Source organism: Rhinoderma darwinii, chromosome 4 (assembly GCF_050947455.1).
Source record: "Rhinoderma darwinii isolate aRhiDar2 chromosome 4, aRhiDar2.hap1, whole genome shotgun sequence".
Lineage (NCBI taxonomy): Eukaryota > Metazoa > Chordata > Amphibia > Anura > Rhinodermatidae > Rhinoderma > Rhinoderma darwinii.
In genome coordinates this window covers 33,489,795-33,515,985 of record NC_134690.1, presented here as the reverse complement: position 1 = coordinate 33,515,985, position 26,191 = coordinate 33,489,795, and the positions used below count along the sequence as shown (strand labels likewise).

The following is a 26,191-nucleotide window of genomic DNA, read 5'->3' as shown; positions in this document are numbered from 1 at the left end:
TGCAATCTGATTGGTTGCTATGAGAAACTCCTCCTCCTTGTATCGACTGTTTCGTATATTATAACAGAGAACAATAGTATATTTTATATTCCTTTCAAGAACAATTATGTGTAATATTGTTATTTTTTTTTATTTCTTAAACAGTTGGAGGAAGAAAGTTGAGGAGACGGAGGTGTATTTCTGGTAATTATCTTATTGAATAATGAGCCTATTTCTCTAGTGTTGGATATAGGAATCTTCCATGTAGATGATATATGAGTAATCCCGGGGTGAGTGCTAATATGTCTACATAAAGGACGATAATACGGTATCATCTATGGGAATATATATATATATAGATTCCACTATTTAAGTGTGTTTATCTAGGAGAGACATATTATACTAGTATAGAAAGCTCGTTACACGGGTTTGCTAGTAAAAGGAATGATAAGTATTTATAATTGTGCTCTTTGAGAACGACGTTCTTCATTACAGGGTCGTCTTACTTCAGGGTTTTGCCTTCTTAACGCCTTGTTTTGGGAAGTGGTTTCTCGTTGTTCCTGGCGTTCCTCTGCACTCATAGTTGCTCTTCTTATTCTCTGAGCCAAATATATATATATATGATGATTATCAGCATTGTGCCTTTTATAAGTGAGCATGATCACACGTAGCAGCTGAGGGACAATCCTGATAATCAATATATATTATTGGATAACTCTAATGTAAAGAATTGTGTCCTGGTATTTTTTTGGGGATATGGGAATTGCATGCACAGTAATTCCTTAATTACTCCTAAAAATAAGAAAATCTTGAATCAAATCAAAAATGATTGACAAAAATACAGATAATGTAGATGTTACATGCAGTCCTATGTAACACCACAGATAACACAGTGATAACTTTCTGAGTACAGATAATGTAGTAGTGTCACCTGCAGTCCTATGTAACACCACAGATAACACACTGTGATAACTCTTAGTACAGATAATGTAGTAGATGTCACCTGCAGTCCTATGTAACACCACAGATAACACACAGTGATAACTCTCTGATTACAGATAATGTAGTAGATATCACCTGCAGTCCTATGTAACACCACAGATAACACACAGTCATAACTCTGAACACAGATAATGTAGTAGATGCACACACAGAAATATATACACTTACAGATACAGGGGCGTAGCTAAAGGGCCCTGGAGCAAAAATTCAGCTTGGACCCCCTACTCCTTCCTAACAGCACCAGACCCCTGCGCACACCTTACCCAGCCGCCTTGCACGACAGACCCCATGAATGCCTCCACAGTATAATGCCTCCCATAGCTGACCCCACAGTATAATGCCCCATAGCTGTCCCCACACGGTATAATGCCCCCATAACTGCCCACACACAGCATAATGCCCCCATAGCTGCCCACACAGTGTAATGCCCCATAGCTGCCACATACAGTATAATGCTCCCCATAGCTGCCTCCACAGTATCATGCCCCCCTTAGCTGTCCTATACAGTATTGCGACCCATAGCTGCCCCATACAATGTAATGCCCCCCCATAGAGTATAATGCACTCCATACAATATAATGCCCTATACAGTATAAAGCCCCCTATTGCCGCCACATACAGTATAATGCCCCCATACAGTATAATGACACCCATAGCTGCCCCATGCACTATAATGTCCAATATAGTATAATGCCCCATAGCTGTCCCATACAGTATCATGCCCCCCATTGCTGCCACATACAGTATAAAGCCCCCATAGCTGTCCCATACAGTATAATGCCCCCATACAGTATAGTGCCCCCATACAGTATAATGCCCACCATAGCTGCCACATACAGTATATTGCCCCCATACAGTATTTTAAGCCCCCTTATAGCTGCCCCATACAGTATAATGCCCCCAATAGCTATCCAATACAGTATAATGCCCTCCATATAGTAAAATGCCTACTTAGCTGTCCTATACAGTATAATGCCCCCATACAGTATAATGCCCTCCATTTCTGCCACATACAGTATAATGCCCCCATACAGTATAATGCCCCCTATAGCTGCTCCGTACAGTATATTGCCCTCATACGGTATAATGCCCCCTATAGCTGCCCCATTCAGTATAATTCCCCCATACACTATAGTGCCCTACATAGCTGCCACATACAGTATAATGCCCTATACAGTGTAATGCCCCCTATATATGCACAGTACAGTATAATGCCCCCATAGCTGTCCCATACAATATAATGCCCCATACAGTATAATTCCCCCCTTAGCTGTCCTATACAGTATAATGCCCCCATACAGTATTATGCCCTCCATTACTGCCACATACAGTATAATGCCCCCATACAGTATAATGCCCCCTATAGCTGCCCCATACAGTATAATGCTCCCCATACAGTAGAATGCCCTCCATAGCTGCCACATACAGTATAATGCCCCCCTTAGCTGTCCTATAAGGTATAATGCCCCCATACAGTATAATGCCCCCCTTAGCTGTCCTATACAGTATAATGCCCCACACAGTATAATGCCCCCCTTAGCTGTCCTATACAGTACAATGCCCCCATACAGTATAATGCATCCTATAGCTGCCCCACACAGTATAATGCTCCCCATACAGTATAATGCCCTCTATAGCTGCCGCATACAAAATAATGCCCACATACAGTAAAATGACACCTTTAGCTGTCCTATACAGTATAATGCCCCCCATACATTATAATGCCCCCTTAGAAGTCCCATATAGTATAATGCCCCCCATACAGTATAATGCCCCCTCAGCTGTCCTATACAGTATAATGCCCCATATAGCTGCCCCATATATTATAATGCCCCCATAGCTGTTCCATACAGTATAATGCCCCCCATATAGTATGATGCCCCCTCAGCAGCTACCATATGAGCCCCCCTCCCATACCCAGTATAATGCCCCCATATGTACATACCTAATAGAAAAAAACAAAATTACTTACCTATCCCCATTCCCACGATGGGTGGAGAATCCTTCTCCTCCGGTCTGTGCTGTGAGTGACTCACTACATCGCGCCTGCCTGCGCCGAGCCGCTCGCGGCACAGTGAATACTGGAGCAGGACTCCAGCATTGCACTGAACTGTATTTGCGTCCTGAGTTCGCAAATACAGTTGGAAGAGCGGTCAGAACTGGGTGGCAACGGGGCCCTGCGGGCTCCACAGGCTTGGGGGCCCGGTCGCAGCTGCGACCGATGCGATATCTATAGCTACGCCACTATACAGATACATATATAGGCACTCAGACACACACACACACACACACACACACACTCACACAAACAAAGACACACATACCCACATACTGGAATTTATACACACACAAACACTCAGACTCACAGACAAATGGAGGCACAAACAACAGACAGACTGAGCACTCACATCTCTTTCCTCACAGGCTTCTTGCAGGTCGGGCTGTGGGTAGAGATAACTGTGCCTCGGACACCACATCCTTGCCAAATATGTAGATGATTTTTTTGGTAGGTTTCAGTTTTGTTATTCTAACTGGATTTGTATTTTCTCTTCCAGGCCATCAGAATTTGGAGATGATCCTTTTTGGATTACCATTGAGGGAATACCGTAAGTCTGTAGAACAAAAAGGATTATATTTTTCCTGTCAAAATGACGGACACTTCGGCGGAGCCCAGCTGACCCATTAAAAGTCAATGGCGTCTGCAGGGCACCACTGGTATTCTTAGTGCAATAGATCCAGCATGGTGGTATTATTCAGTCACTACATGGTGGTATTATTCAGTCACTGCATGGTGGTATTATTAAGTCACTCTATGGTGGTATTATTTAGTCACTGTACGGTGGTATTATTCAGTCACTGTATGGTGGTATTATTCAGTCACTGTATGGTGGTATTATTCAGTAACTGTATGGTGGTATTATTCAGTCAGTGAATGGTGGTATTCAGTCACTGTATGGAGGTATTATTCAAATTCTGTATGGAGGTATTATTCATTGGCTGTATGGAGGTATTATTCATTGACTGTATGGAGCTACTATACAGTCACTGTATGGTGGTATTATTCAGTTACTGTATGGAGTTATTATTCATTTACTGTTTGGAGCTATTATTCAGTCACTGTATGGTGGTATTATTCAGTCAGTGTATGGTGGTATTATTCAGTCACTGTATGGAGGTATTATTTAGTCACTGTATGGAGGTATTATTTAGTCACTGTATGGTGGTATTATTCAGTCACTGTATGGTGGTATTATTCAGTCACTCTATGGAGGTATTATTCAGTCACTGTATGGACGTATTATTCAGTTAGGCGGAATTCACACGACAGGGTTTCCCGGCCGGGTGCCGGCCGTTCATAAATCGGCCGGCACCCAGCTGCATTAGGAACAATAGAACCCTAATGGGGCTATTTACACGACCAATTTTTTGACGGCCGGGAAAACCGGCCGTCAAAAAATGGGACATTCCCTATTTTCGGCCGGGTACCCGGCCGCCCGGCTCCCATAGAAGTCTATGGGGCCAGGTAATACACGGCCATCACCGGAATATGTCCTGAGTGATGGCCGAGTCTACCGTCGCTCGCGCACTCTCTCTCCTCCTCCTCACAGTGCAGAGTGCATGTGAGGAGGAGGAGGGTCTTTTTTTGCTCCCTGTAGGAGTCGAAATCCCCAATCCCCGACCGGGGATTGGGGATTCCGCTACAGGAGAAGTGCGTGACTACACTGTCCATATATGGACACAGCGAAGTCACTCACTTCTGCAGCGGAATCCCCCGACTCTATGGCCGGGGATGCCGCTACAGGAGAAGTAAGTGACTACACTGTCCATATATGGACACAGCGATGTCACTCACTTCTGCAGCGGAATCCCCGACTCTATGGCCGGGGATGCCGCTACAGGAGAAGTAAGTGACTACACTGTCCATATATGGACACAGCGATGTCACTCACTTCTGCAGCTGAATCCCCGACTCTATGGCCGGGGATTCCACTACAGGAGAAGTGAGTGACTACACTGTCCATATATGGACACAACAATGTCACTCACTTCTGCAGCTGAATCCCCGACTCTATGGTCGGGGATTCCTCTACAGGAGAAGTGAGTGACTACACTGTCCATATATGGACACAGCGATGTCACTCACTTCTGCAGCGGAATCCCCGACTCTATGGCCGGGGATTCCGCTACAGGAGAAGTGAGTGACTACACTGTCCATATATGGACAGTGACGTCACTCACTTCTGAAGCGGAATTCCCGACCTGTGGCAGGGAATTCCTCTCCAGGAGAAGTCAGTGACTCCACTGTCCATATATGGACATTGAAGTCAGTGACTTCTCCTGGAAGGGGGGGATGGGTGCAACCTACATGGGCTGTGTGGCATCACCTACAGGGGACTTGGTGGCATCACCTACAGGGGGCTTGGTGGCATCACCTACAGGGGGCTGGGTGGCGCCACCTACAGGGGGCTGGGTTGCATCGCCTACAGGGGGCTGGGTGGCATCGCCTACAGGGGGCTGGGTGGCATCGCCTACAGGGGGCAGGGTGGCATCACCTACAGGAGGCAGGGTGGCATCGCCTGCAGGTGGCTGGGTGGCATCACCTACAGGGGACAGGGTGGCATCGCATACAGGGGGCAGGGTGGCATCGCCTGCAAGGGGCTGTGTGGCATCGCCTGCAGGGGGCTGTGTGGCATCGCCTGCAGGGGGCTGTGTGGCATCCCCTACAGGTGGCTGTGTGGCATCCCCTACAGGTGGCTGTGTGGTATCGCCTACAGGTGGCTGGGTGGCATCACCTACAGGGGGCTGTGTGGCATCACCTACAGGGGGCTGTGTGGCATCACCTACAGGGGGCTGGGTGGCATCACCTACAGGGGACTTGGTGGCATCACCTACAGGGGACTTGGTGGCATCACCTACAGGGGACTTGGTGGCATCACCTACAGGGGACTTGGTGGCATTACCTACAGGGGGCTGTGTGGCATCACCTACAGGGGGCTGTGTGGCATGACCTACAGAGGGCTGTGTGGCATCACCAACAGGGGGCTGTGTGGCATCACCAACAGGGGGCTGTGTGGCATTACCTACAAGGGGCTGGGTGGCATTACCTACCAGGGGGGCTGTGGCATTATCTACAAAGGGCTGTGTGTGGCAAAAAATTTAAATTAAATTCATCCGATTTTAAAACGGACAGGGAAAAAAACTGATGCAAATCGGGTCCAAATCGGCCGGTAAAAACGGCAACTCGGCCCGGAACGGATGCAAACCGGATGCAAACCGGCCGGGAAAATCGGCCAAAAACGGCCGATTTTCCCGGCCGACACTCGGACCCTGTCGTGTGAATGAGGCCTTAGTGTATGGTGGTATTATTCTGTCAGTGTCTGCAGCTATTATTCAGTCAGTGTATGGTGTTATTATTCAGTTACTGTATGGTGGTATTATTCAGTCACTGTATGGTGGTATTATTTAGTCACTGTATGGTGGTATTATTTAGTCACTGTATGGAGGTATTATTCAGTCAGTGTATGGTGGTATTATTCAGTTACTGCATGGTAGTATTATATAGTCACTGTATGGAGGTATTATTCAGTCAGTGTATGGTGGTATTATTCAGTTACTATATGGTGGTATTATTCAATTACTGCATGCACACCTTACCCAGCCGCCTTGCACGACAGACCCCATGAATGCCTCCACAGTATAATGCCTCCCATAGCTGACCCCACAGTATAATGCCCCATAACTGCCCCTACATGGTATAATGCCCCCATAACTGCCCACACACAGCATAATTGCCCCATAGCTGCCCACACAGTGTAATGCCCCATAGATGCCACCACTCAGTATAATGCCCCCCATAGCTGCCTCCACAGTATTATACCCCCATGGCTGCCCCACAGTATATTGCGACCCATAGCTGCCCCATAAAATATAATGCCCCCATAGAGTATAATGCACTCCATACAATATAATGCCCCATACAGTATAATGCCCCCTATTGCCGCCACATACAGTATAATGCCACCATACAGTATAATGACACCCATAGCTGCCCCATGCACTATAATGTCCAATATAGTATAATGCCCCATAGCTGTCCCATACAGTATCATGCCCCCCATTGCTGCCACATACAGTATAAAGCCCCCATAGCTGCCACATACAGTATAATGCCCCCCTTAGCTGTCCTATACAGTATAATGCCCCCATACAGTATAATGCCCCCCTTAGCTGTCCTATACAGTATAATGCCCCACACAGTATAATGCCCCCCTTAGCTGTCCTATACAGTACAATGCCCCCATACAGTATAATGCATCTCATAGCTGCCCCACACAGTATAATGCTGTGTATGTAAGTGTTTTACTGTGTGTTTACTAGTGTATGTAAACCTACTACACTGTGTGTTAGCTCAAAAAATGGCGACACACAGTGTAGGAGGTTTGACCGTTCAATCCCCTCGTTTCTCCCGGCACTAGCCAGGATAAAGGAGGGGGGATTCTGAGAGCTCACTAGAGCGAGTGAGTTTTCTCAAATTTTGCAGCATAAAGCAATGTGGTTGCTTTACCACATGCAATGCTGCAATTTTGGGAATTGCTCCATCTAGTGACCAGCACTGGGAAATATTATAAATTAGAATTAAATTTATAATATTTCCTGACTCGTGAAAAAAATTAAAAAAATTAGAACAATGTTTAATCACCTATACACTAATTGTTTAACTTAAAAAAAAACAACATCTTTTTCTAGCGTCACATTCCCTTTAACAGAGGCAGAGTGAAAGCAGACCTCGGGGCCTTTATTAGGGCCCTGGGCTGCCATTACAACCATCAGCACCCTACGATCGCGTTGTGGGAGGAAGACGAGGTCTCGGACGGGGCCGCTCCCTCTCTTTAAACTTTTTTTTTTACCGCAGCATTTGACGGTTTACACGGCCAGGAACATTGCGATCGCTGTTCCTGGCCGTTAGTACTGGGTGTCAACTGTAATACACAGCTGATACCCACAGCATATGGAGTGGGCTCAGCGCGTGAGCCCCCTCGATACATCACCTTCAGCCCCACGACGTGCTATTACGTTGTGCTGCGCAAAGGGGTTAATACCCTAGACCACAAAGGAAGTTACCCCTTCACTACCTGGAATTTAACATTCAATGGTCTATTGTTAGAATGTTTGATCTGTGTGGGTCTGACCGGGGTCTAATCTGCACAGAAACGGCCCTGTACATATGAGTATGGCTATGCCTTACAGGAAGGAGATGCCTTGAGCTGTAGTACCAGGCACAGTAGATCATATGGATGAGCCCCTGTGCCTGAGTAAACAGTAAACCATATGCAACGTTCCTGATAAGGACGGCTGTACTTGATAGAGCCGATGTCCCTCGATGGGTGGTAGTTTTAAAGTTTGGGGCTCCACGAATCAAACTGTAATGACATAACTGTATGGTGATGTGGGGGTATTATTCAGTTAGTGTATGGTGGTATTCACTGTATGGGGGTATTATTCAGTCACAGAAAGCAGTAGGCATTGATAGTAATGAAAAATGCTTTTGCCTCCTGGGGTGTGGAGGCTTTATGAAAAAATGTTCTAGACACAACCCTGTTTTTATGTAGGATCCCTTTTGACATCACCACTCACGTTTTCCCATCAGGCAATCAAAGCCCAGGGAAAATATACCATATATAAAAGCTGCAAGCTGATTGGTTGCTATGAGAAACTCCTCCTCCTTGTATCGACTGTTTCGTATATTATAACAGAGAACAATAGTATATTTTATATTCCTTTCAAGAACAATTATGTGTAATATTGGTATTTTTTTTATTTCTTAAACAGTTGGAGGAAGAAAGTTGAGGAGACGGAGGTGTATTTCTGGTAATTATCTTATTGAATAATGAGCCTATTTCTCTAGTGTTGGATATAGGAATCTTCCATGTAGATGATATATGAGTAATCCCGGGGTGAGTGCTAATATGTCTACATAAAGGACGATAATACGGTATCATCTATGGGAATATATATATATATAGATTCCATTATTTAAGTGTGTTTATCTAGGAGAGACATATTATACTAGTATAGAAAGCTCGTTACACGGGTTTGCTAGTAAAAGGAATGATAAGTATTTATAATTGTGCTCTTTGAGAACGACGTTCTTCATTACAGGGTCGTCTTACTTCAGGGTTTTGCCTTCTTAACGCCTTGTTTTGGGAAGTGGTTTCTCGTTGTTCCTGGCGTTCCTCTGCACTCATAGTTACTCTTCTTATTCTCTGAGCCAAATATATATATATATGATGATTATCAGCATTGTGCCTTTTATAAGTGAGCATGATCACACGTAGCAGCTGAGGGACAATCCTGATAATCAATATATATTATTGGATAACTCTAATGTAAAGAATTGTGTCCTGGTATTTTTTTTGAGATATGGGAATTGCATGCACAGTAATTCCTTAATTACTCCTAAAAATAAGAAAATCTTGAATCAAATCAAAAATGATTGACAAAAATCTAGATTTTCTTTTTTTTGAAAAATCGACCAGCTCTACACCCAGTGATAACTCTGAGTACAGATAATGTAGATGTTACATGCAGTCCTATGTAACACCACAGATAACACAGTGATAACTCTCTGAGTACAGATAATGTAGTAGATGTCACCTGCAGTCCTATGTAACACCACAGATAACACACTGTGATAACTCTTAGTACAGATAATGTAGTAGATGTCACCTGCAGTCCTATGTAACACCACAGATAACACACAGTGATAACTCTCTGAGTACAGATAATGTAGTAGATATCACCTGCAGTCCTATGTAACACCACAGATAACACACAGTCATAACTCTGAACACAGATAATGTAGTAGATGCACACACAGAAATATATACACTTACAGATACAGGGGCGTAGCTAAAGGGCCCTGGAGCAAAAATTCAGCTTGGACCCCCTACTCCTTCCTAACAGCACCAGACCCCTGCACACACCTTACCCAGCCGCCTTGCACGACAGACCCCATGAATGCCTCCACAGTATAATGCCTCCCATAGCTGACCCCACAGTATAATGCCCCATAGCTGTCCCCACACGGTATAATGCCCCCATAACTGCCCACACACAGCATAATGCCCCCATAGCTGCCCACACAGTGTAATGCCCCATAGATGCCACCACACAGTATAATGCTCCCCATAGCTGCCTCCACAGTATCATGCCCCCCCATGGCTGCCCCCACAGTATATTGCGACCCATAGCTGCCCCATACAATATAATGCCCCCCATAGAGTATAATGCACTCCATACAATATAATGCCCTATACAGTATAAAGCCCCCTATTGCCGCCACATACAGTATAATGCCCCCATACAGTATAATGACACCCATAGCTGCCCTATGCACTATAATGTCCAATATAGTATAATGCCCCATAGCTGTCCCATACAGTATCATGCCCCCCATTGCTGCCACATACAGTATAAAGCCCCCATAGCTGTCCCATACAGTATAATGCCCCCATACAGTATAGTGCCCCCATACAGTATAATGCCCACCATAGCTGCCACATACAGTATATTGCCCCCATACAGTATTTTAAGCCCCCTTATAAATGCCCCATACAGTATAATGCCCCCAATAGCTATCCCATACAGTATAATGCCCTCCATATAGTAAAATGCCCCCTTAGCTGTCCTATGCAGTATAATGCCCCCATACAGTATAATGCCCTCCATTGCTGCCACATACAGTATAATGCCCCCATACAGTATAATGCCCCCTATAGCTGCTCCGTACAGTATATTGCCCCCATACGGTATAATGCCCCCTATAGCTGCCCCATTCAGTATAATTCCCCCATACACTATAGTGCCCTACATAGCTGCCACATACAGTATAATGCCCTATACAGTATAATGCCCCCTATATCTGCACAGTACAGTATAATGCCCCCCATAGCTGTCCCATACAATATAATGCCCCATACAGTATAATTCCCCCCTTAGCTGTCCTATACAGTATAATGCCCCCATACAGTATTATGCCCTACATTACTGCCACATACAGTATAATGCCCCCATACAGTATAATGCCCCCTATAGCTGCCCCATTTAGTATAATGCTCCCCATACAGTAGAATGCCCTCCATAGCTGCCACATACAGTATAATGCCCCCTTAGCTGTCCTATACAGTATAATGCCCCCATACAGTATAATGCCCCCCTTAGCTGTCCTATACAGTATAATGCCCCACACAGTATAATGCCCCCCTTAGCTGTCCTATACAGTACAATGCCCCCATACAGTATAATGCATCCTATAGCTGCCCCACACAGTATAATGCTCCCCATACAGTATAATGCCCTCTATAGCTGCCACATACAAAATAATGCCCACATACAGTAAAATGCCACCTTTAGCTGTCCTATACAGTATAATGCCCCCCATACATTATAATTCCCCCTTAGAAGTCCCATACAGTATAATGCCCCCCATACAGTATAATGCCCCCTCAGCTGTCCTATACAGTATAATGCCCCATATAGCTGCCCCATAGATTATAATGCCCCCCATAGCTGTTCCATACAGTATAATGCCCCCCATATAGTATGATGCCCCCTCAGCAGCTACCATATGAGCCCCCCTCCCATACCAAGTATAATGCCCCCATATGTACATACCTAATAGAAAAAAACATAATAACTGACCTATCCCCATTCCCACGATGGGTGGAGAATCCTTCTCCTCCGGTCTGTGCTGTGAGTGACTCACTACATCGCGCCTGCCTGCGCCGAGCCGCTCGCGGCACAGTGAATACTGGAGCAGGACTCCAGCATTGCACTGAACTGTATTTGCGTCCTGAGGACGCAAATACAGTTGGAAGAGCGGTCAGCACTGGGTGGCAACGGGGCCCTGCGGGCTCCACAGGCTTGGAGGCCCGGTCGCAGCTGCGCCCGATGCGATCTCTATAGCTACGCCACTATACAGATACATATATAGGCACTTAGACACACACACACACACACACACATACCCACATACTGGAATTTATACACACACAAACACTCAGACTCACAGACAAATGGAGGCACAAACAACAGACAGACTGAGCACTCACATCTCTTTCCTCACAGGCTTCTTGCAGGTCGGGCTGTGGGCAGAGCTAACTGTGCCTCGGACACCACATCCTTGCCAAATATGATAGATGATTTTTTTGGTAGGTTTCAGTTTTGTTATTCTAACTGGATTTGTATTTTCTCTTCCAGGCCATCAGAATTTGGAGATTATCCTTTTTGGATTACCATTGAGGAAATGTAAGTCTGTACAACAAAAAGGATTATATTTTTCCTGTCAAAATGACAGACACTTCGGCGGAGCCCACCTGACCCATTAAAAGTCAATGGCGTCTGCAGGGCACCAGTGGTATTCTTAGTGCAATAGATCCAGCATGGTGGTATTATTCAGTCACTACATGGTGGTATTATTCAGTCACTGCATGGTGGTATTATTAAGTCACTCTATGGTGGTATTATTTAGTCACTGTACGGTGGTATTATTCAGTCACTGTATGGTGGTATTATTCAGTCACTGTATGGTGGTATTATTCAGTCACTGTATGGTGGTATTATTTAGTCACTGTATGGTGGTATTATTCAGTCACTGTATGGTGGTATTATTCAGTCACTGTATGGTGGTATTATTCAGTCACTGTATGGTGGTATTATTCAGTCACTGTATGGTGGTATTATTCAGTAACTGTATGGTGGTATTATTTAGTCACTGTATGGTGGTATTATTCAGTCAGTGTATGGTGGTATTATTCAGTCACTGTATGGTGGTATTATTCAGTCACTACATGGTGGTATTATTCAGTCACTGTATGGTGGTATTATTCAGTCACTGTATGGTGGTATTATTTAGTCACTGTATGGTGGTATTATTCAGTCAGTGAATGGTGGTATTCAGTCACTGTATGGAGGTATTATTCAAATACTGTATGGAGGTATTATTCATTGGCTGTATGGAGGTATTATTCATTGACTGTATGGAGCTACTATACAGTCACTGTATGGTGGTATTATTCAGTTACTGTATGGAGTTATTATTCATTTACTGTTTGGAGCTATTATTCAGTCACTGTATGGTGGTATTATTCAGTCAGTGTATGGTGGTATTATTCAGTCACTGTATGGAGGTATTATTCAGTCACTGAATGGTGGTATTATTCAGTCACTCTATGGTGGTATTATTCAGTCACTGTATGGAGGTATTATTCAGTTAGGCGGAATTCACACGACAGGGTTTCCCGGCCGGGTATAAATCGGCCGGCACCCGGCTGCATTAGGAACAATAGAACCCTAATGGGGCTATTTACACGACCAATTTTTTGACGGCCGGCAAAACCGGCCGTCAAAAGATGGGGCATGCCCTATTTTCGGCCGGGTACCCGGCCGCCCGGCTCCCATAGAAGTCTATGGGGCCGGGTAATACACGCCCATCACCGGAATATGTCCTGAGTGATGGCCGGGTCTACCGTCGCTCGCGCACTCTCTCTCCTCCTCCTCACAGTGCAGTGTGCATGTGAGGAGGAGGAGGGTCTTTTTTTGCACCCTGTAGGAGTCGAAATCCCCAATCCCCGACCGGGGATTGGGGATTCCGCTACAGGAGAAGTGCGTGACTACACTGTCCATATATGGACACAGCGAAGTCACTCACTTCTGCAGCGGAATCCCCCGACTCTATGGTCGGGGATGCCGCTACAAGAGAAGTAAGTGACTACACTGTCCATATATGGACACAGCGATGTCACTCAATTCTGCAGCGGAATCCCCGACTCTATGGCCGGGGATGCCGCTACAGGAGAAGTAAGTAACTACACTGTCCATATATGGACACAGCGATGTCACTCACTTCTGCAGCTGAATCCCCGACTCTATGGCCGGGGATTCCGCTACAGGAGAAGTGAGTGACTACACTGTCCATATATGGACACAGCGATGTCACTCACTTCTGCAGCGGAATCCCCGACTCTATGGCCAGGGATTCCGCTACAGGAGAAGTGAGTGACTACACTGTCCATATATGGACACAGCGATGTCACTCACTTCTGCAGCGGAATCCCCGACTCTATGGCCGGGGATTCCGCTACAGGAGAAGTGAGTGACTACACTGTCCATATATGGACAGTGACGTCTCTCACTTCTGAAGCAGAATTCCCGACCTGTGGCAGGGAATTCCTCTCCAGGAGAAGTCAGTGACTCCACTGTCCATATATGGACATTGAAGTCAGTGACTTCTCCTGGAAGGGGGGGATGGGTGCAACCTACAGGGGGCTGTGTGGCATCACCTACATGGGACTTGGTGGCATCACCTACAGGAGGCTTGGTGGCACCACCTACAGGGGGCCTGGTGGCACCACCTACAGGGGGCTGGGTGGCATCACCTACAGGGGGCTGGGTGGCATCCCCTACAGGGGGCTGGGTGGCATCGCCTACAGGGGGCTGGGTGTCATCGCCTACAGGGGGCAGGGTGGCATCGCCTACAGGAGGCAGGGTGGCATCGCCTGCAGGGGGCTGGGTGGCATCGCCTAAAGTGGGCTGTGTGGCATCACCTACAGGGGGCAGGGTGGCATCACCTACAGGGGGCAGGGTGACATCGCCTGCAAGGGTCTGTGTGGCATCGCCTGCATAGGGCTGTGTGGCATCGCCTGCAGAGGGCAGGGTGGCATCGCCTACAGGTGGCTGTGTGGCATCGCCTACAGGGGGCTGGGTGGCATCACCTACAGGGGGCTGGGTGGCATCACCTACAGGGGACTTGGTGGCATCACCTACAGGGGACTTGGTGGCATCACCTACAGGGGACTTGGTGTCATCACCTACAGGGGACTTGGTGGCATCACCTACAGGGGACTTGGTGGCAATACCTACAGGGGGCTGTGTGGCATCACCTACAGCGGGCTGTGTGGCATCACCTACAGAGGGCTGTGTGGCATCACCAACAGGGGGCTGTGTGGCATCACCAACCGGGGGCTGTGTGGCATTACCTACAGGGGGCTGTGTGGCATTACCTACAGGGGGCTGTGTGGCATTACCTACAGGGGGCTGGGTGGCATTTATCTATCAGGGGGGCTGTGGCATTATCTACAAAGGGCTGTGTGTGGCAAAAAATGTAAATAAAATTCATCCGATTTTAAAACGGACAGGGAAAAAAACGGATGCAAATCGGGTCCATATCGGCCGGTAAAAACGGCAACTCGGCCCGGAACGGATGCAAACCGGATGCAAACCGGCCGGGAAAATCGGCCAAAAACGGCCGATTTTCCCGGCCGACACTCGGACCCTGTCGTGTGAATGAGGCCTTAGTGTATGGTGGTATTATTCTGTTAGTGTCTGCAGCTATTATTCAGTCAGTGTATGGTGGTATTATTCAGTTACTGTATAGTGGTATTATTCAGTCACTGTATGGTGGTATTATTTAGTCACTGTATGGTGGTATTATTTAGTCACTGTATGGAGGTATTATTCAGTCAGTGAATGGTGGTATTATTCAGTTACTGCATGGTAGTATTATATAGTCACTGTATGGAGGTATTATTCAGTCAGTGTATGGTGGTATTATTCAGTTACTGTATGGTGGTATTATTCAGTCACTGTATGGTGGTATTATTTAGTCACTGTATGGTGGTATTATTTAGTCACTGTATGGAGGTATTATTCAGTCAGTGAATGGTGGTATTATTCAGTTACTGCATGGTAGTATTATATAGTCACTGTATGGAGGTATTATTCAGTCAGTGTATGGTGGTATTATTCAATTACTGTATGGTGGTATTATTCAGTCACTGTATGGTGGTATTATTTAGTCACTGTATGGTGGTATTATTTAGTCACTGTATGGAGGTATTATTCAGTCAGTGTATGGTGGTATTATTCAGTTACTGCATGGTAGTATTATATAGTCACTGTATGGAGGTATTATTCAGTCAGTGTATGGTGGTATTATTCAGCTACTATATGGTGGTATTATTTAATTACTGCATGCACACCTTACCCAGCCGCCTTGCACGACAGACCCCATGAATGCCTCCACAGTATAATGCCTCCCATAGCTGACCCCACAGTATAATGCCCCATAGCTGCCCCTACACGGTATAATGCCCCCATAACTGCCCACACACAGCATAATGCCCCCATAGCCGCCCACACAGTGTAATGCCCCATAGATGCCACCACTCAGTATAATGCCCCCCATAGCTACCTCCACAGTATCATACCCCCCATGGCTGCCCCCACAGTATATTGCGACCCATAGCTGCCCCATACAATATAATGCCCCCATAGAGTATAATGCACTCCATACAATATAATGCCCCATACAGTATAATGCCCCCTATTGCCGCCACATACAGTATAATGCCCCCATACAGTATAATGACACCCATAGCTGCCCCATGCACTATAATGTCCAATATAGTATAATGCCCCATAGCTGTCCCATACAGTATCATGCCCCCCATTGCTGCCACATACAGTATAAAGCCCCCATAGCTGTCCCATACAGTATAATGCCCCCATACAGTATAGTGCCCCCATACAGTATAATGCCCACCATAGCTGCCACATACAGTATATTGCCCCATACAGTATTTTAAGCCCCCTTATAGCTGCCCCATACAGTATAAAGCCCCCAATAGCTATCCCATACAGTATAATGCCCTCCATATAGTAAAATGCCCCTTAGCTGTCCTATACAGTATAATGCCCCCATACAGTATAATGCCCTCCATTGCTGCCACATACAGTATAATGCCCCCATACAGTATAATGCCCCCTATAGCTGCTTCGTACAGTATATTGCCCCTATAGCTGCCCCATTCAGTATAATTCCCCCATACACTATAGTGCCCTACATAGCTGCCACATACAGTATAATGCCCTATACAGTATAATGCCCCTATATCTGCACAGTACAGTATAATGCCCCCCATAGCAGTCCCATACAATATAATGCCCCATACAGTATAATTCCCCCCTTAGCTGTCCTATACAGTATAATGCCCCCATACAGTATTATGCCCTCCATTACTGCCACATACAGTATAATGCCCCCATACAGTATAATGCCCCCTATAGCTGCCCCATACAGTATAATGCTCCCCATACAGTAGAATGCCCTCCATAGCTGCCACATACAGTATAATGCCCCCCTTAGCTGTCCTATACAGTATAATGCCCCACACAGTATAATGCCCCCCTTAGCTGTCTTATACAGTACAATGCCCCCATACAGTATAATGCATCCTATAGCTGCCCCACACAGTATAATGCTCCCCATACAGTATAATGCCCTCTATAGCTGCCACATACAAAATAATGCCCACATACAGTAAAATGCCACCTTTAGCTGTCCTATACAGTATAATGCCCCCCATACATTATAATACCCCCTTAGAAGTCCCATACAGTATAATGCCCCCCATACAGTATAATGCCCCCTCAGCTGTCCTATACAGTATAATGCCCCCATACAGTATAATGCCCCATATAGCTGCCCCATAGATTATAATGCCCCCCATAGCTGTTCCATACAGTATAATGCCCCCCATATAGTATGATGCCCCCTCAGCAGCTACCATATGAGCCCCCCTCCCATACCCAGTATAATGCCCCCATATGTACATACCTAATAGAAAAATAATAACATAATTACTTACCTATCCCCATTCCCACGATGGGTGGAGAATCCTTCTCCTCCGGTCTGTGCTGTGAGTGACTCACTACATCGCGCCTGCCTGCGCCGAGCCGCTCGCGGCACAGTGAATACTGGAGCAGGACTCCAGCATTACACTGAACTGTATTTGCGTCCTGAGGACGCAAATACAGTTGGAAGAGCGGTCAGCACTGGGTGGCAACGGGGCCCTGCGGGCTCCACAGGCTTGGGGGCCCGGTCGCAGCTGCGACCGATGCGATCTCTATAGCTACGCCACTATACAGATACATATATAGGCACTTAGGCACGCACACACACACACACACACACACACACACACACACACACACACACACACACACACACACACACACACACATACCCACATACTGGAATTTATACACACACAAACACTCAGACTCACAGACAAATGGAGGCACAAACAACAGATAGACTGAGCACTCACATCTCCTTCCTCACAGGCTTCTTGCAGGTCGGGCTGTGGGTAAAGCTAACTGTGCCTCGGACACCACATCCTTGCCAAATATGATAGATGATTTTTTTGGTAGGTTTCAGTTTTGTTATTCTAAATGGATTTGTATTTTCTCTTCCAGGCCATCAGGATATGAAGATGATCCTTTTTGGATTACCCATGAGGAAATACCGTAAGTCTGTAGAACAAAAAGGATTATATTTTTCCTGTCAAAATAAGGTACACTTCTGCGGAGCCCAGCTGACCCATTAAAAGTCAATGGCGTCTGCAGGGCACCACTGGTATTCTTAGTGCAATAGATCCAGCATGGTGGTATTATTCAGTCACTACATGGTGGTATTATTCAGTCACTACATGGTGGTATTATTAAGTCACTCTATGGTGGTATTATTTAGTCACTGTACGGTGTAATTATTCAGTCACTGTATGGTGGTATTATTCAGTCACTGTATGGTGGTATTATTCAGTAACTGTATGGTGGTATTATTTAGTCACTGTACGGTGGTATTATTTAGTCACTGTATGGTGGTATTCAGTCACTGTATGGAGGTATTATTCAAATACTGTATGGAGGTATTATTCATTGACTGTATGGAGGTATTATTCAATGACTGTATGGAGCTACTATACAGTCACTGTATGCTGGTATTATTCAGTTACTGTATGGAGTTATTATTCAGTTACTGTTTGGAGCTATTATTCAGTCACTGTATGGTGGTATTATTCAGTCAGTGTATGGTGGTATTATTCAGTCACTGTATGGAGGTATTATTTAGTCACTGTATGGAGGTATTATTTAGTCACTGTATGGTGGTATTATTCAGTCACTGTATGGTGGTATTATTCAGTCACTGAATGGTGGTGTTATTCAGTCACTCTATGGTGGTATTATTCAGTCACTGTATGGAGGTATTATTGAGTTAGGCAGAATTCACACGACAGGGTTTCCCGGCCGGGTGCCGGCCGTTAATAAATCGGCCGGCACCCGGCTGCATTAGGAACAATAGACCCCTAATGGGGCTATTCACACGACCAATTTTTTGATGGCCGGGAGAACCGGCCGTCAAAAAATGGGAAATGCCCTATTTTCGGCTGGGTACCCGGCCGCCCGGCTCCCATAGAAGTCTATGGGGCCGGGTAATACACGGCCATCACCGGAATATGTCCTGAGTGATGGCCGGGTCTACTGTCGCTCGCGCACTCTCTCTCCTCCTCCTCACAGTGCAGAGTGCATGTGAGGAGGAGGAGGAGGGTCTTTTTTTGCTCCCTGTAGGAGTCGAAATCCCCAATCCCCGACCGGGGATTGGGGATTCCGCTACAGGAGAAGTGCGTGACTACACTGTCCATATATGGACACAGCGAAGTCACTCACTTCTGCAGCGGAATCCCCCGACTCTATGGCCGGGGATGCCTCTACAGAAGAAGTAAGTGACTACACTGTCCATATATGGACACAGCGATGTCACTCACTTCTGCAGCTGAATCCCCGACTCTATGGCCGGGGATTCCGCTACAGGAGAAGTGAGTGACTACACTGTCCATATATGGACACAGTGATGTCACTCACTTCTGCAGCGGAATCCCCGACTCTATGGCCGGGGATTCCGCTACAGGAGAAGTGAGTGACTACACTGTCCATATATGGACAGTGACGTCACTCACTTCTGAAGCGGAATTCCCGACCTGTGGCAGGGAATTCCTCTCCAGGGGAAGTCAGTGACTCCACTGTCCATATATGGACTTTGAAGTCAGTGACTTCTCCTGGAAGGGGGGGATGGGTGCAACCTACAGGGGGCTGTGTGGCATCACCTACAGGGGACTTGGTGGCATCACCTACAGGGGGCTTGGTGGCACCACCTACAGGGGGCTTGGTGGCACCACCTACAGGGGGCTGGGTGACATCACCTACAGGAGGCTGGGTGGCATCACCTACAGGGGGCTGGGTGGCATCGCCTACAGGGGGCAGGGTGGCATCACCTACAGGAGGCAGGGTGGCATCGCCTGCAGGGGGCTGGGTGGCATCGCCTACAGGGGGCAGGGTGGCATCGCCTACAGGGTGCAGGGTGGCATCGCCTGCAAGGGGCTGTGTGGCATCGCCTACAGGGGACTGGGTGGCATCACCTACAGGGGACTTGGTGGCATCACCTACAGGGGACTTGGTGGCATCACCTACAGGGGACTTGGTGGCATCACCTACAGGGGGCTGTGTGGCATCACCTACAGGGGGCTGTGTGGCATGACCTACAGGGGGCTGTGTGGCATCACCAACAGGGGGCTGTGTGTCATTACCTACAGGGGGCTGGGTGGCATTACCTACCAGGGGGGCTGTGGCATTATCTACAAAGGGCTGTGTGTGGCAAAAAATTGAAATGAAATTCATCCGATTTTAAAACGGACAGGGAAAAAAACAAATGCAAATCGGGTCCAAATCGGCCGGTAAAAACGGCAACTCGGCCCGGAACGGATGCAAACCGGATGCAAACCGGCCGATTTTCCCGGCCGACACTCGAACCCTGTCGTGTGAATGAGGCCTTAGTGTATTATGGTATTATTCTGTCAGTGTCTGCAGCTATTATTCAGTCAGCGTATGGTGGTATTATTCAGTTACTGTATGGTGGTATTATTCAGTCACTGTATGGTGGTATTATTTAGTCACTGTATGGTGGTATTATTTAGTCACTGTATGGAGGTATTATTCAGTCAGTGAATGGTGGTATTATTCAGTTACTGCATGGTAGTATTTTATAGTCACTGTATGGAGGTATTATTCAGTCAGTGTATGGTGGTATTATTCAGTTACTGTATGGTGGTATTATTCAGTCACTGTATGGTGGTATTATTCAGTCACTGTATGGTGGTATTATTTAGTCACTGTATGGTGGTATTATTTAGTCACTGTATGGAGGTATTATTCAGTCAGTGAATGGTGGTATTATTCAGTTACTGCTTGGTAGTATTATATAGTCACTGTATGGAGGTATTATTCAGTCAGTGTATGGTGTTATTATTCAGTTACTGTATGGTGGTATTATTCAGTCACTGTATGGTGGTATTATTTAGTCACTGTATGGTGGTATTATTTAGTCACTGTATGGAGGTATTATTCAGTCAGTGTATGGTGGTATTATTCAGTTACTGCATGGTAGTATTATATAGTCACTGTATGGAGGTATTAGTCAGTCAGTGTATTGTGGTATTATTCAGTTACTATATGGTGGTATTATTAAATTACTGCATGCACACCTTACCCAGCCGCCTTGCACGACAGACCCCATGAATGCCTCCACAGTATAATGCTTCCCATAGCTGACTCCACAGTATAATGCCCCATAGCTGCCTCTACACGGTATAATGCCCCCATAACTGCCCACACACAGCATAATGCCCCCATAGCTGCCCACACAGTGTAATGCCCCATAGATGCCACCACTCAGTATAATGCCCCCCATAGCTGCCTCCACAGTATCATACCCCCCATGGCTGCCCCCACAGTATATTGCGACCCATAGCTGCCCCATACAATATAATGCCCCATAGAGTATAATGCACTCCATACAATATAATGCCCCATACAGTATAATGCCCCATTATGCCGCCACAGACAGTATAATGCCCCCATACAGTATAATGACACCCATAGCTGCCCCATGCACTATAATGTCCAATATAGTATAATGACCCATAGCTGTCCCATACAGTATCATGCCCCCCATTGCTGCCACATACAGTATAAAGCCCCCATAGTTGCCACATACAGTATAATGCCCCCCTTAGCTGTCCCATACAGTATAATGCCCCCATACAGTATAATGCCCCCCTTAGCTGTCCTATACAGTATAATGCCCCACACAGTATAATGCCCCCCTTAGCTGTCCTATACAGTACAATGCCCCCATACATTATAATGCATCCTATAGCTGCCCCACACAGTATAATGCTGTGTATGTAAGTGTTTTACTGTGTGTTTACTAGTGTATGTAAACCTACTACACTGTGTGTTAGCTCAAAAAATGGCGACACACAGTGTAGGAGGTTTGACCGTTCAATCCCCTCGTTTCTCCCGGCACTAGCCAGGATAAAGGAGGGGGGATTCTGAGAGCTCACTAGAGCGAGTGAGTTTTCTCAAATTTTGCAGCATAAAGCAATGTGGTTGCTTTACCACATGCAATGCTGCAATTTTGGGAATTGCTCCATCTAGTGACCAGCACTGGGAAATATTATAAATTAGAATCTAATTTATAATATTTCCTGACTCGTGAAAAAAATTAAAAAAATTAGAACAATGTTTAATCACCTATACACTAATTGTTTAACTAAAAAAAAACAACATTTTTTTCTAGCGTCACATTCCCTTTAACAGAGGCAGAGTGAAAGCAGACCTCGGGGCCTTTATTAGGGCCCTGGGCTGCCATTACAACCATCAGCACCCTACGATCGCGTTGTGGGAGGAAGACGAGGTGTCGGACGGGGCCGCTCCCTCTCTTTAAACTTTTTTTTTTACCGCAGCATTTGACGGTTTACACAGCCAGGAACATTGCGATCGCTGTTCCTGGCCGTTAGTACTGGGTGTCAACTGTAATACACAGCTGATACCCACAGCATATGGAGTGGGCTCAGCGCGTGAGCCCCCTCGATACATCACCTTCAGCCCCACGACGTGCTATTACGTTGTGCTGCGCAAAGGGGTTAATACCCTAGACCACAAAGGAAGTTTCCGCTTCACTACCTGGAATTTAACATTCGATGGCCTATTCTTAGAATGTTTGATCTGTGTGGGTCTGACCGGGGTCTAATCTGCACAGAAACGGCCCTGTACATATGAGTATGGCTATGCCTTACAGGAAGGAGATGCCTTGAGCTGTAGTACCAGGCACAGTAGATCATATGGACGAGCCCCTGTGCCTGAGTAAACAGTAAACCATATGCAACGTTCCTGATAAGGACGGCTGTACTTGATAGAGCCGATGTCCCTCGATTGGTGGTAGTTTTAAAGTTTGGGGCTCCACGAATCAAACCGTAATGACATAACTGTATGGTGATGTGGGGGTATTATTCAGTTAGTGTATGGTGGTATTCACTGTATGGGGGTATTATTCAGTCACAGAAAGCAGTAGGCATTGATAGTAATGAAAAATGCTTTTGCCTCCTGGGGTGTGGAGGCTTTATGAAAAAATGTTCTAGACACAACCCTGTTTTTATGTAGGATCCCTTTTGACATCACCACTCACGTTTTCCCATCAGGCAATCAAAGCCCAGGGAAAATATACCATATATAAAAGCTGCAATCTGATTGGTTGCTATGAGAAACTCCTCCTCCTTGTATCGACGGTTTCGTATATTATAACAGAGAACAATAGTATATTTTATATTCCTTTCAAGAACAATTATGTGTAATATTGGTATTTTTTTTTATTTCTTAAACAGTTGGAGGAAGAAAGTTGAGGAGACGGAGGTGTATTTCTGGTAATTATCTTATTGAATAATGAGCCTATTTCTCTAGTGTTGGATATAGGAATCTTCCATGTAGATGATATATGAGTAATCCCGGGGTGAGTGCTAATATGTCTACATAAAGGACGATAATACGGTATCATCTATGGGAATATATATATATATAGATTCCACTATTTAAGTGTGTTTATCTAGGAGAGACATATTATACTAGTATAGAAAGCTCGTTACACGGGTTTGCTAGTAAAAGGAATGATAAGTATTTATAATTGTGCTCTTTGAGAACGACGTTCTTCATTACAGGGTCGTCTTACTTCAGGGTTTTGCCTTCTTAACGCCTTGTTTTGGGAAGTGGTTTCTCGTTGTTCCTGGCGTTCCTCTGCACTCATAGTTACTCTTCTTATTCTCTGAGCCAAATATATATATATATGATGATTATCAGCATTGTGCCTTTTATAAGTGAGCATGATCACACGTAGCAGCTGAGGGACAATCCTGATAATCAATATATATTATTGGATAACTCTAATGTAAAGAATTGTGTCCTGGTATTTTTTTTGAGATATGGGAATTGCATGCACAGTAATTCCTTAATTACTCCTAAAAATAAGAAAATCTTGAATCAAATCAAAAATGATTGACAAAAATCTAGATTTTCTTTTTTTTGAAAAATCGACCAGCTCTACACCCAGTGATAACTCTGAGTACAGATAATGTAGATGTTACATGCAGTCCTATGTAACACCACAGATAACACAGTGATAACTCTCTGAGTACAGATAATGTAGTAGATGTCACCTGCAGTCCTATGTAACACCACAGATAACACACTGTGATAACTCTTAGTACAGATAATGTAGTAGATGTCACCTGCAGTCCTATGTAACACCACAGATAACACACAGTGATAACTCTCTGAGTACAGATAATGTAGTAGATATCACCTGCAGTCCTATGTAACACCACAGATAACACACAGTCATAACTCTGAACACAGATAATGTAGTAGATGCACACACAGAAATATATACACTTACAGATACAGGGGCGTAGCTAAAGGGCCCTGGAGCAAAAATTCAGCTTGGACCCCCTACTCCTTCCCAACAGCACCAGACCCCTGAACACACCTTACCCAGCCGCCTTGCACGACAGACCCCATGAATGCCTCCACAGTATAATGCCTCCCATAGCTGACCCCACAGTATAATGCCCCATAGCTGTCCCCACACTGTATAATGCCCCCATAACTGCCCACACACAGCATAATGCCCCCATAGCTGCCCACACAGTGTAATGCCCCATAGATGCCACCACACAGTATAATGCTCCCCATAGCTGCCTCCACAGTATCATGCCCCCCCATGGCTGCCCCCACAGTATATTGCGACCCATAGCTGCCCCATACAATATAATGCCCCCCATAGAGTATAATGCACTCCATACAATATAATGCCCTATACAGTATAATGCCCCCTATTGCCGCCACATACAGTATAATGCCCCCATACGGTATAATGACACCTATAGCTGCCCCATGCACTATAATGTCCAATATAGTATAATGCCCCATAGCTGTCCCATACAGTATCATGCCCCCCATTGCTGCCACATACAGTATAAAGCCCCCATAGCTGTCCCATACAGTATAATGCCCCCATACAGTATAGTGCCCCCATACAGTATAATGCCCACCATAGCTGCCACATACAGTATATTAACCCCATACAGTATTTTAAGCCCCCTTATAGCTGCCCCATACAGTATAATGCCCCCAATAGCTATCCCATACAGTATAATGCCCTCCATATAGTAAAATGACCCCTTAGCTGTCCTATACAGTATAATGCCCCCATACAGTATAATGCCCTCCATTGCCGCCACATACAGTATAATGCCCCCATACAGTATAATGCCCCCTATAGCTGCTCCGTACAGTATATTGCCCCCATACGGTATAATGCCCCCTATAGCTGCCACATTCAGTATAATTCCCCCATACACTATAGTGCACTACATAGCTGCCACATACAGTATAATGCCCTATACAGTATAATGCCCCCTTTATCTGCACAGTACAGTATAATGCCCCCCATAGCTGTCCCATACAATATAATGCCCCATACAGTATAATTCCCCCCTTAGCTGTCCTATACAGTATAATGCCCCATACAGTATTATGCCCTCCATTACTGCCACATACAGTATAATGCCCCCATACAGTATAATGCCCCCTATAGCTGCCCCATACAGTAGAATGCTCCCCATACAGTAGAATGCCCTCCATAGCTGCCACATACAGTATAATGCCCCCCTTAGCTGTCCTATACAGTATAATGCCCCCATACAGTATAATGCCCCCCTTAGCTGTACTATACAGTATAATGCCCCACACAGTATAATGCCCCCCTTAGCTGTCCTTTACAGTACAATGCCCCCATACAGTATAATGCAACCTATATCTGCCCCACACAGTATAATGCTCCCCATACAGTATAATGCCCTCTATAGCTGCCACATACAAAATAATGCCCACATACAGTAAAATGCCACCTTTAGCTGTCCTA

General features: G+C 45.8%; 1 protein-coding gene across 1 annotated transcript in view; it reads left to right on the top strand.

The window, feature by feature from the left end:
• The window catches only part of LOC142760384 (uncharacterized), a 49,706-nt gene that overhangs the window by 396 nt on the left and 23,119 nt on the right, over positions 1-26,191 (top strand). Inside the window, exons 2-4 of the mRNA XM_075863568.1 lie at positions 145-183; positions 3,537-3,587; positions 12,241-12,288. Coding sequence (XP_075719683.1) covers positions 145-183; positions 3,537-3,587; positions 12,241-12,288 — 138 coding nt within the window. The remainder of the gene's footprint in view (positions 1-144; positions 184-3,536; positions 3,588-12,240; positions 12,289-26,191) is intronic.